Below are 16,903 nucleotides of genomic sequence, written 5' to 3'. Positions count from 1 at the left end.
TGTATTAGGCCCCAGTCAACTAACAGACTGTATTAGGCCCCAGTCATCCTGCAGACTTTGTTAATTGTTAGTCAGCAATTCTCTGAATTTTTTTTCTCAGTTAAATATACCCTTCAGCTCTCTCCTGTGATTTACTATCAGGCATATTTTCACTGGCTTTAGCATGATGAATCTCTCACAGAAATCCACCTGCTGCCTACATGATAGGAAATTCCTACAGTTCACAGGCATGGGTACAGCCTTACACTCTTACACATTTGTATACAGCTAACAGGCGCAGAAATCAGAAACAAGGTGCACCAGTGAAAAAATGGTAAGCAAGAAGAATAGGATTGCTAGACCCACTGGCACACAATGTGTGTGAGTAGAATATACATGGGGGAGTATATTAGACTCAGTGACCCAGGGTACATTATTAACATACACAGCACTCTATCTCTCTATGGTATAACCTTAGAACAAGACTTTATTTCCAATCGGTTTTTCCCCTCCCTAGTATTACTAGGATTAGCAATGTCTGTATGTCACACAATGTACACACATTGAGTGGATAAGCAAGTACAAAGGGTAATGTTACACAGAAAAATAATCTAACTTGCCTGAAAACCAAACTTCTAGATGAGTGGTATCTGGAGGGTCAAGCGGTCTCTTGGGTCGGATGGTGGTGGAAGCTTTACGTCATGTCAACCATTCAGATTGGAGGCTCGTAATGTATGCCCAGGTTCTCAGTGGTATATGATCACAGACCAGTTGTATTGTTCAGTTCCCAGATGCATGTCAAAGAATGTCAGTTAAGATTAGAACGAGAGAGAAGACAAAGCTGGTGTCCCTGTAGAACCATGGCAGAGAAACGTTTGCTTTGCTGATACATACTGCATGTGTGGCCCTTCCATTCCGTTTCCCCGTCCTTGTTTCCTCTGTGAATCCTTTCTCCCATCAGCTTTTGGATTGCTAGTCCTACCATTCACACTTCATACCTCGCCAAACCAGCTGGTGGTTTGCATTCCAATGCAGCATCCAGTACTCATGGGGAGTGCTCTCTGTGACATTGTAGCAGAAAATACCTGCTCTGTTTGCAGTGGCTGTTGGTAGAATATTAAGGCTCTGTAAGTGGTGACTTGACGAACATTCAATGAAATAATAGGAAACTGAGAAAATTTTGCATTTTACATTTCCCTTACCATTGATCCTGAGCTGTGCTAATGCCCATTATCCAGACCAGTACCTGACTCAATCTGCCCTCTGAACTTTCTTCCTTAATGCAATCAACTATAGTCTAATTTCATCAAAACTTAAATAAAATCTATTTAATTAAGTCTATTTCTGATCTGGACCAATGTATCTGACCTGATCTTTAACAGTACAGTTTGTCCTATCATTATGTATCCTATTTTAATGTATTCAAAAGGTTCTGATCTCTCCTGACATAATCTAATCTAGTCACAATATAATGGATCAGAATGCAATAGATCCTTGTCAAATCAATACCAGTGCAGTGTTTTATAAATAAACCTAGCCTTATATCACTTATCCTGTTATATTGTATCCCAATACAATCATTCCTAATAAAATCTCTCCAGTACAATCTGTCTAATTAGCCTATTTGGGTATAATGTGTCCCAGCAAAGCATAGCAACTACAATGCACTCTATTTTATCCCTTCTCCTCTTGCCCGGTGTAAGCGCTCCAAGAAGGTAGAATAAAACAAAAGGCCTTTTCTCTACAGTAACCACCTGCCTTCACTTGAGTCTTGGTTGAGCCCTTCCCTTCTGCACTTGTGTGACTTTCTACTTCCCACACAAGCCATTCTGAGCAAGATTGACAGGTTGTGTGCACTTTACTGCCACAGGTCCACTTGACTACGGCCAAGCCTGACTGCTGTTCTTTCAATATTTTGCAGCCAGAAAATAAAAGAATTTCTCATCTGCCCGTTACAATCTTTCAAATCAATCGATACCCTGACATTTTGCTGTGAGCTAGTTGGCTGGTTTGAAATTATTTAGATACAATCAAGCCAAAGATTACAATTGGCAAAGTCTATTTCTGGACTATCTTGATATTGTAGGACTCTGCACAAGGCACTTAGTACCACCTAATTTATCCCAGTTTCATTAATCCCAATATAACACATGATACGTATCCTAGTTTAATCCATTCCATTATTTGTAGACTAAACAATTCTAATGCAAAACGTTCTAGGAAATATATACTTTCTAAGATCAAAATAACCTCCAGTGACATGGCTGGGAAGCAAGTCTATGGTTCTTATGAATTTTAACCACCAAAATTAGGTCAGCTTGGGTTGGGTGAGATGTTATAATGTTAAAAAATCTGAATTCTGATTCCAGGCTGCCAGCTTCTGGTTTTGTGGGGGTAAGATAGGGGCAGGCGATAGTCTCAAACTCAGGAGATAAATTGGAAATTTCAGTATTCATTACTTGTCTCAATTTATGAATACCATTTTAAATTCCCCCCTGTCCAGAGAGGTTTTCTAGGCTGTCTCTCAGCCAGCAGCTATGAGGAGGCAAAGATTACAGGATTGCGAAGATAAGAAGTTTTCACTTTTCTGCTAGGTCCAGATTACCAGCTTCAACAAATCTTGCATTTGGACACAGTCCAAGCACCCCATCTAATCCCTTCCACGTGACCTCCGATCTAACCTCGACATTCTGGCTCTTACAACCACACCACCCCCACTCCCACCGCACACCCAGTGAGCCCTCCATTTCCCAACCCCCAGCCTCCTCTCTTCCCCAGCCCCAGACTCTAATCCTGTCCCTGATTTTCATTTACTTATGAACCCCAATCTTTGCTCTGACCTCCGATTCCCCTCGATGCTCTAGCCTCTGATCTTTCACCTCGCCCCAATCTACCTCCTGGCCTCCAATCTCCGCCAGGTACTGCCCCATCCTAGTCTTTCCGATCCCTCTATCCCTCCTCTCCATTCCCCCACTGCGGCCTGGTACAGAAGGCCAGCCTGCCCAGTGGGCAGTCTCCTCACATAAGAACATAAGAAATAGGAGCAGGAGTAGGCCATCTAGCCCTTCGAGCCTGCCCCGCCATTCAATAAGATCATGGCTGATCTGAAGTGGATCAGTTCCACTTTCCCGCTTTCTCCCCATAACCCTTAATTCCCTTGTCTGTCAAAAACCTATATACCCGCGACTTAAATATATTTAGCGAGGTAGCCTCCACCACTTCAACATCCTAGTTCACATCCAGCTTACCCTTTTAGTTCAGCCATGTAGTCTGCGCATAGATCACTACGCCAAAACTTGTGAGCTGAGAGAGATGGCAGAAATATGCCAAAGAAGTGCAACCTTGCTATTTGAGAATCAGATGTAATTTTTATGCCCTGGTCTGTGCTGTACTCCACTGATGTCAGGGCCTAAACTGTGGCTCATGGAATGGCAATTCCAGTTTAAGGTGCAATTAAGAAGTAACAAGCAAAATGCATTTTAAAGTTACCATTAAAGTTCCAACTAAAATTAATTTGCTTTATCACAAACGTAAAATCCTCAATGAACCAATACGATCAGTCAGGGTAATAGAATGCAGTTGTTTCATTTTTTAAAAATCCTTTAGCTGGCTGCAGTTTAATCAATATAGCTTGAAAATAGATTCATCCTTTCTAATAAGTGTCCAGTCCAGCCGCAAGTAACCAGGCATTTAAAACCGAGGTACGTGGAAATTTCTTCTCGTCGAGGTTGGTGAATCCCTGGAATACTCTGCCCCAAAGGATGGTGGAGGCTGGATCATTAGAAGCATTCAAAGTGGAGTTGGATAAATATTTGACAGACTGAGGAATAGAAGGGCTGGGGGAATGGCACAGAAAAGGTGTCGAGGCCGGCATTTTTGGCCATGATGGCACTGAATGGCGGGGCAGGCTTGAAGGGACTGGTGGCCGACTCCTGCTTCTATTTCCTGTGTTAAAATTACTGAAAAGGACTCCGGAAAAACAGACAATGACACTTTGCAGCTTTGTTGGTGTACTTGAGTCAGCCACTTAGGAAACTGTATGTACTCTTAGATATGAAAATAACTTTAAAACATTTATCTGTGTGCTGAAGAAGCGTGTGTAATTTGAAGAGTTTTTCTCAACCAGCATAATGATCCGAATCTTACAATGCCAGCCTGAGAAGTGTGATCAATATTGTCTGAAGGGCCCAATTCAGCCACATCATTCTGACTTCTCTGTAGAAGTGATCATGAGAAACCTGAACATAAATGGTTTTGGACATAAGAAAGGCCTTTAAAAGTACTTTTGTGCAGGTTCAGCTAGTCTTGCCTAGATTGTGATGATATTATAGAATCCTACAGTGCAGAAGAGCCCTTCAAGTCTGCACTGACCTCAATCCCACCCAGGTCCTGTCCCCATAACCCCATGTATTTATCCTAGCTAGTCCCCCTGACACCAAGTGGCAATTTAGCATGACCAGTAGATCTAACCCACACATCTTTGGACTGTGGGAAGAAACCAGAGCACACAGAGAAAACCCATGCAGACACAGGGAGAATGTGCAAACTCCACACAGATAGTGACCCAAGTCAGGAATCAAATCCGGGTCCCTGTTGCTCTAAGGCAGCAGTGCTAACCACTGTGCCACCCTGGTGTAAGTGAGCTGAAATTTAACTCCCTGATTTTCAGTATATGGAAGCATGGAAGGACCCAGCGAGTGAGAATGCTTAGTGATCACAGTCCAACTCGTGGAGGTGTGATGCAAGGTATTAGAGTTTAAAACTGGAAGCTCTGGGTAAGACGCTGTTTCGGAGAGTCAGTGCAGACTCAGTGGGTCAAATGGCCTCCTCTTGCACTGTGGGAGTTCAATGGAAAATATCATTACAAACATAAGCAGGTAAAAATAATTGGAGAAGTGAAGAGGAACAGTGGATATATGCTGAGAACATTGTAAGCGATAATAAAGGGTTTTACAAATATGTACTCATTATATAATCAGTCCATGTGAAATGATGCTAAAGTGGGAGTTCTGAAATTAAACAACTATTGACAAATCCATCTTTCCTCAGGGAGATGAGCAAGAGTTGCTGGAATCTAATAATCAGGTTTTTTGGGACAGCGATGGAGGAGCTAAATAAAACATGTCAATAATGATGAATGTGGCCATTAAAAAGATTGAATGCACTTAGACAAAGTGACTGCACCTGACACCGTGAACAGATGGATTTCAGCAGTAATAGGGCACAAAATTTTTCCCATCTTTTATGAGTGATTCCAGAGATTAGAAAATGGTTTATTATTTAAAGAAGAGTATCTAGAAGCCAGCAATTTAATGTCCGTCATAGAATAAATATTTTTTTAAAAACATTTTGACGATGCAATGGGTTAACACATGGAAAACTATTGACATGTTAAAAAGGAAATGGATTCTGCTAATGTAGATCCTGCTTCATTTATCTGCTGCAGTTTTTCAGACACCCCCTTCCTAATGGGCATAAAAACAGTCATTATAAAGTGTGGGCGAGGTTTTACACTGAATTGATGACTAAAGTAAAGAGTTATGGAACAGGGCTAAAAGTGCTTAGCAACAGTTTTTTTATATATTCATTTGAGGGACATGGGCATCGCTGGCTGGCTAGTATTTATTGTCTATCCCTGGTTGCCCCAAGGGCAGTTGAGAATCCTATTTTGCCCTTTGCTGGTTGGTTGTTCTTCTTATCCACTGGCCTCCCATCCTCTTAATCTTTTAAAACAAAAAATGAGTTTCTATCAGGAATTCCACTCCATCTTTGCTTCTTGCAACAGGAGGAGAAGCAACAGCCAGGCTGTTGAGTCTGGATCTGTGGGAATATATGCCAGAGTTTTACTGACACGCCTGCCCGAGCCTCGTAAGAGTACGCCCGTGGCCAACAGAGAATGCAGTTCTGCAAGCCTCGGGGTGGGTGTGCCGGTAAAATCAGAGTCATGGTGTCTAGCTGCCCACGTCCATCCATCCATTGCTGTGGCTCTGGAGTCACACGTGAACCGGATGGGTTTTTCCAACAATTCAAGGAAAGCGAAAGGCCCTGAGTTACAATAGCAGAGATACTGAATGTAATTGTAAAGAGCCTACACCATTTCTGTACGTGGATTTGTCAGATCTCACGTGGAGTCCGAGATGCAATTCCAGGCAATTCAGTTTCCTAGCGGCTGCAAACCATCTGCGGAATATTCAGCAATAGTACAGGAACCATGTGTCCTGTGCTCGCTTAAATTGTGTGTGGGAACCCTGCACCCCTCCCCCAGCACAGGCATTAACCTGTAGTAAATTGGATGATAGGTTTGGCCAGTTGCAGAACCAAACAGCTCTATGTTGTCAATTCCCACCCACTCTGTTTCTGAAAATGCATGTTAAGGCAGTAATGATACGGTGACATCCCATTTCTCACTATTATGAGTTTTAATCAAAGCACAGGGAATTGATGTTCTGAGGATGCTAAATATTATCCTGAAGGGAAATTAGGTTCACAGGGACAAGTATATCTGATTACTGCTGTGGCTAAAACGTTGTAATTCTTGCTGTTTCTTCACATTTTGGCCTTTTGTGGTTGCTTGTCATTTTCCTCCCTATCCACTTCCCATCTTTATCCTCTAAACCAACAAACAATTGGCTTCCATCAGGATTCCATTCCATCTTTGCTTCTTGTAACAGGAAGAGAAGCAGTAGCCAGGCTGTTGAGTCTAGATCTGTGGGAATATGGTGGCTAGCTGTCCATGTCCATCCCTCAGAGTACCCACACTCAGCCAGCCCTTCCTCCTGCATTTGTGGGGAAGGGGGAGTGCCTGAGGAAGGTTCACTTTTCAAAGGAACTGTCAGAGTGATGCCATGGTGCACACAGATCTGCAGCCCACTTCCTCCAGACCCACTACCCTGTCAGTGACTCTTATGGCCACCATCTCATTTGACCTCTATGATAATGTCATAGAATCCTACAGTGCAAAAGGAGGCCATTCAGCCCATCGAATCTATACCAACCACAATCCCACCCAGGCCCTACCCTGATAACCCTAGCTAATCCCCCTGACACTAAGAGGAAAATTAGCTTGGCCATTCCACCTAACCCGCACAACTTTGGACTGTGGGAGGAAACTGCAGCAACTGGAGGAAACCCACACAGACACAGGGAGAATGTGCAAACTCCACACAGACAGTGACTCAAGCCGGGAATCAAACCCGGGTCCCTGGTGCTGTGAGGCAGCAGTGCTAACCACTGTGCCACCGTGCCGCCCTGTCATTTCAACCTTCCACTGTGCACATCTGTAACACCCAAACTCTCGTGCACAGATGCATCAAACAATTCAGAATGGATTGTCCTCTGGCTCTAGTAGTTTTGTCATTTTGCTGTGGAAAACTGGTGCCAACGTGTAATTTTATTGCAGAATAGACTTTCCAAGACCCAGTATTTGCTGCTTGAACTCCAGTTTAAACATTGCTTCTCCTACACGCTGTCCTGAGTGTTAGTCTGGCTGCTGTGTTCTGGATTTGAGGTTCCCTTATCTGACAACAGCTAAGTCCTGAGATGGACTTTGTGCAGGCAGCAATTCTGAAGCTACATAGCCAGTCTGACCCTGCTCTGTTTGATGCCACAGACATAGCTATGGGAGGAGAGAGAGCACTCATGTGCTGCTCTCCTGCAGCACTGTCAGCTTTGTATTGTCTGCTTTGCCCAGACTTGTATCTGTGGGACAGCGGGTGGAAAGGTTACATGGAAAGCAGTGAGGTCCTGAACGATGGCAGGCTGTAGCTGGTCTGGAGGTTCATTCAAACCGAAAGAAACAGCTATCTCTCACCTGGCACTCGAGACCTCTTTCATAGCCTGAAATCTCATGGAAGAAACAAAGGCTTCAGACTCTGTAGGATGATTTTTACTGGAGCCATTCCTGAAGTTGCTGTGTGGCCATGATGGACGAGAGTGCTGCTTCGGGCTTTACACAGTCAGATAGGGTCTAGAACAAGGGGTCCATCCACACTGAGTGTGCGATTGGCAGATAAACTAACTGAACCTGTCTGTAGTATTATGTCACTGGGTTTTCCATTGGACAGCCTCTAATCCTGTGCTATACAGAAAAGTGGGAGGTGCTCAGGCCCATGTCATACTTTTGGCACGTATTATTCCACAGTGTGTTAGAGCAACTGTTCAGCTGGGACTATGTCACATTCTGAATGTTTTGTTTTCTGTTGCAGTTTTTGCGTGTTGTATTTTTGCATGCTGAGCTTCATCTGGTTGTTTTCTTCCCTCCCCACAGAAGAAAATCTTAATAGGAATTTGCATTGCAGTAGTACTGTTGGTTATCATCATTGTTCTGGCTGTGTATCTCAGTTAATGCTCCAAAACACCATGAACCCACAGAATCATCCCGATTGAGACTAAAGCTGGGCTTTGGTTGTATCATCACCATACAGCACTCCTGTGGAAGGGAGAGACTGCGGCTGGGCATTTCCATTTTGTGTTGTCAAACATCCATCATTTTCCAGGAGGTGATGTTCGTTGCCACCAAGACCATTGCTCAGATTTCACTCCTGCCTTCCAATGTGGACTTTTTGTTTTGGCATCTCTGTAAGCTGAAGAACAACGTCAGGTTTCGTGCTGGAGCCTCTCCTCATTGTTTATTGGTTTACCTTCAATGCCATAATCCCACTTGAGAAACATTATCAAAACGAACCTCGCCTTAACAGGCCATGATTTCACCATCTTGTTAATCGACTCTGAATCCAGCTGAAGTTCTGCTGTAATCAGGTTTTTATAATTTCTAATCGATGTCTTCCCCCTTTCCTCTCTAGTTTCACCTTCCGTTCTTGTCCTTTCTGTCCCTCTCTAGCTGTGTTCCTCCTCTCGCCTGTTTTCTCTCTTCCCTTTTTTTCTGCCCTCATTTCCCTTTACTATGAATTTACCCTCTGAGGATGTTAACTCCACATGGTTCCAGATACAGATATCCCCACACAGGCACATGCCAATGCAGATCCACATGAACATAGTCCTCCTGATTAACCTGTAAAGAGTAGAAGTGTTGGTGCACCCACAGAACTTCCCTTCCTCCTGTCACTCTCCCTGCAGACAGAAAGGAGGAGGAGTTAAAAAATGATACTGGGAAGGGCAAGAAAATGCAATTAGAATAGATACCTCCACTTGAGTTACAAACACATTGGGACATTTGTGCTCCTCTGCTTTAATATGTAATAGATCCATAGAACTCAGACATTGCAAAAGGAGACCTGTTGGGCCTATCAAGTCTGCACAGGCTTATGCAGGCCCATCATCCCTCCCCACCCTATTCCTGCACATTTGCCATGGCCAATCCACCTAACCTACACACCTTGGGACACTAAGGGGCAATTTAGCATGGCCAATCCACCTCACCCGCACATCTTCGGACTGCGTGAAGAAATCAGAGCACCCAGAGGATACCCACGCAGGTAGGGGGAGAATGTGCAAACTCCACGCAGTCACCCAAAGCCAGAATCGAACTCTGGTCTCTGGCACTGAGAGGCAGGAATGCTAACCACTGTACCACAATGCTGCCCATGGAGAAAAAATAAATAAACCCACAACTAGAGGAACAAGAACCAATTTGGGAACAAGAAGCAATGCACATACAGGAAAAAAAACACAGACTGGAATAGGAACATTCTTTAATTCATTTGTGGGATATGGGCTTCACTGGTTAGACAAGCATTTATTGCCCCTCCCTAATTCCCCTTTGGAAGGTAGTGGTGAGCTGCCTTCTTGATCCAATGCAATCCATATGCTCCATTTAAAGGATATGGATAAAGCAGCTCCTGAATATCCAGACAGGAATAATTACAGGGGCAGATGGTTACAATTTGTGGAACAGAAGGCTGCTTAGTGCATTGTACCTGGACAAAAAGAAAATAATCTCCTTGCTCTTTTTTTTGACAAGTAACCAATGGAATTACTTAAAGTAAAATCAATACACTGCAAGTGCTAGAAATCGAAAAAAAAACAGATAGTGCTGGAAAATCACAGTAAGTCTGGCAGCATCTGTAGAAACAGAGAAACAGAGCTAACATTTCAAGTCTGTTACTGTTTTTCTCTCCACAGATGCTGCCAGACTTGCAGTTTTTCCAGCATTTTCTGTCTTATTTGGGAAAATGACATATCCTTTACTTACCTAGTCAAAGCCCCATTGGATTGCCTAACTTTCTATGCTCTAATGAAAAAATGACTCACTTTCTCCAATCTCTCCTCAAACTAAAAACTCCTGATTTTAAAACAATCACCTTTGCCTTTGAAATTCTTCCTAAAATTGTGCACCCAAAAGTGGTAAGCATGGACCCCGATTGTTGTGATTAACACAAAGGGATGGCACTTGACATGGACCTTGAAGAAAATTACCTGCAAAGATTTAGTGGACTCTGTGACATTTATTTCCCCTACACCATAGCAACTTTCAATTTAGCATTACATGTAGAGAATTTGTTGTGTCGCAAACAGCCAAGTCAACATACAGGCCAAGGAGCCAGCCAGATTGAAGAATTCTCACGAATAAGGAAATAAAAGGCATGAATTATAACTTAGCTTTTTTACCAAGAGCAAAGTAAAGATCGAAACATCCACATGGAATTAAGATTGAAGCTGACATATCATTAGCCTTAAAAAAAAGGTCCTCATTATTTTAAAAATCTGTGAAGTTTGTATCATGGAATGGAGAGAATGGCACTTAGAAAATGATTTCTTCACAGTCAGAGAGGTTGCTTAGAGCTAATTCCAACTTCATATACCATGAGAAGTTCAGTTACAGCTTATTCAACGTTTTTGATGGGCTTTACAGTGGGAATAGTGCAGGAGGAGCTGACTTATTGTTTCTGTATTGAATGCAACAGCACACCCTGAGGGGTAACAGAGTATCACTGACAGCAACTTGCACATTTCTGACTTTGAACTGCCCCTCTCCCCCACAAGAACCCAGGAAGCTTTACACTGACGATGGTGAGCGCTCACGTGCTCATAGTTTTGCCTCCGTTACTACCACAAATTCCACGCTATCCTTCCACATGCAGCCTGACGAATGACTTGTACAGGTTTAGCATTAGGTCTGTGTTCTCGCACCATAATTAGACAATCTTTCTTTCACAGTTTAATCAGTTGGTGCTTCCAATTCTAAAGATTTTTGGATCTGGATCCCATTTATTCATCCATTCCATTTAAGTAGCATCAGTCCTCTAATCTTCCTCCAAAAATGAATCACTTAACATTTCCCCACATTAAATTTAGCTGATATCTATCTGCCCAACCTATTAGCCTGTCTAGGTCCCCCTGAAGTCGCTTGGTTGCCTTCACCCTGTGTTTTGTGTTTGTTCATTTTGATATTACATCCCTATCATCAAGCACAAAGTGGAATGGGAGCAATTCTGAGGAAATTCCTCTCCATAATCATCATAAAGCCTAAGAGAGCCAATATCTTCCACCAGTTCCACTTTCCCCAAAGGTCTCCTCTTCAGATGCCCTCCAGTATCCTGTCTGATCAAAGTGCTTCTAGATAGTCTTGCAACCTGAAGGAGAAGAAAAGTGAGACAACTGCCTGAAATTCAGTCGCTAATGACTTTCCTCACAAGTGCTCTGGGGACAATTGTAGTACCGCTGCATGGCAATGCTGGCTGGCCTCTGTAGTGTGTCACTTCACAGTGTAATGCACATATTTACTCGATGGCTAGAAAAAAAGAGTTGATTTTCCATACAAAAGTATAGCTGTGGTGGATAAGGCTTGTAAAGCCCGCTGGTTTTAAATTGTACCAAAGAAAGGGAGATAATTTGTCGTTTTTGCAATTAGATATATACACTGCTATGTAAAAAATTACTTTAAAAATGAATAATAACAAAGGTTAAAAAAAATTAAGGAATATGCAAAATCTCTCAGCATTTATTTTGGCAAATGTTACTTGAAATCTATCAAAGAACAGTGAGGCTGCTAGAAAGGAGTGGTGGGGGGGAGGTAAATTAGCTCTTTCTGGTAACAAACAAATAATTTTGGATCAGTCACCCATGATGCTCAGTGCCCAACGTTCAGTTCCATTTCAGTCAATCTGCACTCATGCTGCCAATCCAATACCGTGGTGCCATTGCCCAAGACAAATCTCTGGTCCAGTATAACAATATGGCTGTCAAACTGCAGCACAGCTCATTATGTGTGGATAATGTGGTCATTCTCCAGGTGGGATCATTCCTTCTTCCTATATTTTGCTCTGTTCTTTTTGCATCTAGATAACTGCTCTCACTTTCTCTTTGCCCATTCATGAGGGACTCACTGCTTTTTTCTTTCCATGACCGTATGTTTGATGTCCGCTTTGTTATTGCTTTATGAAACGTAATATTTGAAAAACATTTGTCATTCAACTCATTTAAGAGGTGTGCGGGAGGTGTGTGTGATTCATTCCGTGGGCACCAGTTGAATATTTCTGGCAGATCAGCGTGAGTTTGAGAAGCTGTTCATTCCATAGACATCACAGGATGAAGGGAGCTGAGGCTCGAAATGTGGGCTAGAATCTCACAGGAAGAGTAAGCAAATTTAACTATTATTTGTCTCGAAAACTGTGCAATGCCTGATGATGAAGGGGAGAAATGCTGAATGCTGCAGCCTTTAGAAGAGTATCAATATTAACAGCACAGGATTGAGTCCAACCAGGCTGTGAATGCCAATGTCCTTATTCCCGAACCAGCTCCCAGTCTGGAAGGAATTTGGGCCCATAGCCAGTATATCAGTCCAGAAGCATTTAACAAAAGTAAAGCTTTCCAAAAATTATGCATTGTGTTTCAATGTGGAACAGTAAAAAAGGGACAAATGCCTGCATTCCCCGATCTTTTCAGGTTAGTTTTAATGTTAACGTTGTCATAGAATCATAGAATCCCTACAATGCAGAAGGAGGCCATTTGGCCCATCGAGTCTGCACCAAACACAATGCCACCCAGGCCCTATCCCCATAACGCCATGTATTTACCTAGCTAGTCCCCCTGACACTAAGGGTCAATTTAGCATGGCCAATCCACCTAACCCGCACATATTTGGACTTCGGGACGAAACTGGAGCACCCCGAGGAAAGCCACGCAAACTCCACACAGACAGTGACCCACGCTGGGAATCGAACCTGGGTCCCTCGAGCTGTGAGGCAGCAGTGCTAACCACTGTGCCACCGGCCGCCCAACAGTGGCACAGTAAAGAGTATAATTTCAGATGTTTTTAATATAAGACCTGTTGTAGAGTCAGACTCATCAGGTCTTTGAGAGGGTGCAGAGGAGATTTACCATGGTGGTTCCAAGGATAAGGGATTTTGGCTGAACGGTTAGGTGGAAGAAGCTAGGGTTGTAGCAAAGGGGGTTATGGGGAGATTTGGTAGAGGCGTACAAGATGGTGACAGGATTGAATAAGGTAGACAAAGGAAAACTGTTCCCATTAGTTGATAGTACAAGGGACCAGGATACCCAGAATTAAGAAATTGGGCAAGAGATGCAGGTTTTGGGGAGGCGTTGTAGGGTGGAGGGGTAGGAGGGACACAGAACCTTTTGTTACACAGCTTATAATGTGAGGTGGAGATCAGGAAAGGATGTTCAATGTGAGTCAGTTTCTAATGTGATGAGTTGGTTAATGTGATAGGGGCTCAACAATGTATGAGGGATTTGGAGTATGAGCGTTTGAAATTTGTGTTGCATTAGTAATAAAGGCATGATACTTTTAATGAGAGGGTGCACAGTGGGGGTGCCTATCATATAGTTTACCCGTGTTGTAAAGTGGATTTGTAAAGTGGCAGGGTTTTTAATGTGAGGAGGTGGGGTTCATTTGTAATGTGGGGAGGCAGGGACAGCAAGTTCCATAAAGGCAATGTGTTAATGTAAAGGGAAGCTCTTAAAATCTCTGTTGGAACTGTTCATCTTCCATTCTGTAAAATCCTGTTCGTTAAATGTAAATAAAATAAAAGCTCCAGAACTAACCATTTCTCCTCTTCTTCCTGTCATGCTGCTTGGATTTGGGGCCTGCAGAAGAAGATTATGATCATTATATGCTGTGTGGTGCTGGGGGTCGTCATCGCCTCCACAGTTGGGGGAGTATTTGGATTTTGAAAAAACACAAAATAGGAGAGAATCTACCAATGTGATGTGGGCAGTTCAGCCACTTTGTGAGAATGAAGTGACTTACACTCAGTATAACACTGAGAAAGGTTTCTCTGCATGACTATCTAGCATTACTTCCTTTACTGGTCCTGCTCTTTCTGGCTGTTAAGGTATGGTAACATTTCTTTTCTCTTATGATTTTTTTTCAATGATGCGCTGTTTGCCGTAAACACATGAAAATTTGGCCCTGGAAAAAAAACTTCACATTTAAAGGGATTGATCTTTAAACCCATTGATTGCCAAAGCCAAAGAAAGCCCAGTTAACACCAACAAACGCAGTGGCTGGAGTCGACATTTTATAAGATACTGATCACAAAAAAAAGGCAATATCTTTTTTAGAAACTCAAAATTAGTGTGCACAAGTTTTCAAATCTTGTCAAGGTTGGAAGAATGCGGTGATCCGACATCTCATCAGCACAGTGGGTAACCCACTGAACCAGGCTGAAGGCCATGATCCCAGCAACATGTATTTCTGTGGAAATTCTTAACTTCATAACATTTCCTTAGATGGAGGAGTGATCTGGTCTGAAGAAGTTCTGCTTTAAATGTAAGATTCGATGCTTGCTGCTATGGGCGAGGAGCTGCCAGACTGTCTTTGAAGCCTCTTTTCTGATCTCAGCCTTAGCCCTTTGCTAATTATACGGTATTTTTCCATTCCGCTGTCATTTCTTCATGTGACAAAGAATCACTGCTGAAGACTTTCTCAAGTGGTGCTATCGTTCCCCGTGATGCAAGAGAAAAGGCTGACAAGATCTGAAGAGTATCTTTAAAGGATACAGCTTTTTAAACAAACTGAACAAAAAGTGAAACGAGAATGGGACAATTCGAATAAGTCGGTCATCAATTTATTTTATGCATTCTGGTCTGACAAAGAAACAAAACAAAAATCAGGAAACCAAGGCAGGTGAACTCGCCAACAGTTCGACCTGCCAACAAAAAAATTCTTTCAGCCTTATTCCAAGTGGAAGTAAAAGCGTTCGAAAGCATATGCTTCAGATCCATCCCTTAATTTTATATCAGGTACCCTCAGTAAGGAGCAGTTTCCATCTCCTATTTGACATATGTCCTAAACCGATGAAGCTTTCATTCTAACATCCATAAAGGGCTTGTGTTAGGAGATTTTGTACCTTGCCTATTACTAGTTCCTCAAACTTTTTGTTTTTCTGGTTTCTTTTAATTCCACGTGACATGAAGCTTTTACTCTGGTTGTTTTACAAATGTTTTACCAAGAATATGCAAGTCCTTACCAGCTGCCCGCATGGTCAGTGTGCAGTCCTGTGCAGCGAGGTATTAAAGGGCTTTTAAAGAGCAGTTAGTCAAGACTTGCCAGTTTGCCATCAAACTGCACTTGGGTGTGGCAGCAACTTTGGGTTGTTGAGGTGATGTCAGTCTGCATGTGATGCAGCAAGTTCTGTTGCCAAGTTTCTTCCAGTCTTAGTAAGAAATACATTTTATTTATGCAATTTATGTATGAACAAAAATGTAACCGGGTTTTTAAAATTCCAGCTTTTCGTTGTCTATTCCAGCAGTGATGATGCAAGAAAGCTTCCTACGCAGGGCGCTGAAATAGTGCCATTAACCAAATCACTAAAAGCTCCAGATCAGTTATTTGTACTTCAGTTTTTATGCTTTAACATTCCATCTTTAGCTATCCAGTTCAGATCCATTTCAGTTGTGTTAATGCACACCTCACTATTTTACATACGTTATTTCTGATCCAATAAATCCATTTCTTATATACATACCATTAATATAAAATTACTGAGTTTCCCCGTCTCTTCACTGTTGTATTGCCCCCTTTGACCCTTTTTTTTAAACCATAATATTTCCTTGTAAGTACTTTTCCTTAGAGCTCAGTTATCAGCTGTCGAAGAATGTTGAGAGACAGATCTGTATTAATCGTGCTGTTGCTTTCATCTTGACATCAGTGTGGTTCACATACAGGGTGGCTATCAGAGCAGCAAATTTGGCAGATTTTCCATTCTTAGCCCTGTGAAACTCAGTGCCCCTCTCGCCAACTGCCTGAGTCCTGTTCAGTTCGGCACGACCCAGTCTGGGAGCCTTCCTTGAGCGAATGGCATGGCTCTACACTGCCTCAAACGACTGGTCTATTGGGCAACTTCAAGTAAACGGGGGAGAAAAAGTCAGGAAAAGCTTTAAGAAGCTGGGATGGAATCTGAAATGAGGACATGCTAATGAGGCAGGTGACTACAAAGATTAACATCAAATCCCCCTGCTTCTAACTGTGGATAAATGTAAAGGTCAGCACTAAAACCCATCAGACTTCAGTTACCTTGTGTTCAATTTCTGAAGCTATAAATATCAGGAATTGCCTGGCTGACGCACGCAATATTCAAATAAAACCAGCGTTATCTGCATAAGCACAGTTTGCATTATTTACATCAAGACTAATGTAAGACTTTGCACAGTAAAGACTGAGATCCCTCAGCTGCACAACCAACCATTATTCAAATCCGTTCTTGTTCCCTTTAGGCACTTTAGTGTCAGCAAAGTGATGACACCTGACTGTTGAGGTGCAAATCTTGCAGCGGTTAGTCTGGATCTGATATTTAGTGATTTCTCGCTTTGGAACTGTCTTTCAGCAGTCCAAACTCCTCGGCAAGCATGTTGAGATTGTTCAGTTTTACTATAGTGTCACGCCATGAGCACACAGGAAGCATGGGGCCAAATCAGTGACAAGACACTTCATTGACAAGTGAATGCAAAGCCATTAAATAAAGTTAGCAAGTCCGGTGCCAAAATAGTTTGGGGGAGGAGGGCT

General features: G+C 42.6%; 1 protein-coding gene across 2 annotated transcripts in view; it reads left to right on the top strand.

Annotated features, from left to right (window-relative positions):
• The window catches only part of LOC145357253 (syntaxin-1A), a 236,496-nt gene extending 219,627 nt beyond the window's left edge, over positions 1–16,869 (top strand). The window contains exon 10 of one of the 2 annotated variants that reach the window (XM_080210428.1): positions 13,990–16,869. In XM_080210428.1, the coding sequence (XP_080066554.1) occupies positions 13,990–14,070 (81 nt within the window). In that variant the 3' untranslated portion in view covers positions 14,071–16,869. Of the gene's footprint in view, positions 1–8,245; positions 10,445–13,989 lie in introns of those variants that run through there. The other variant, XM_080210429.1, reaches the window with a different exon arrangement.
• Positions 16,870–16,903: the final 34 nt, after the last annotated feature.

The sequence above is a fragment of the Carcharhinus amblyrhynchos genome, chromosome 23 (genome assembly GCF_965287045.1).
Source record: "Carcharhinus amblyrhynchos chromosome 23, sCarAmb.v2.hapA, whole genome shotgun sequence".
Lineage (NCBI taxonomy): Eukaryota > Metazoa > Chordata > Chondrichthyes > Carcharhiniformes > Carcharhinidae > Carcharhinus > Carcharhinus amblyrhynchos.
This window is presented reverse-complemented; position numbering and strand designations above follow the sequence as displayed.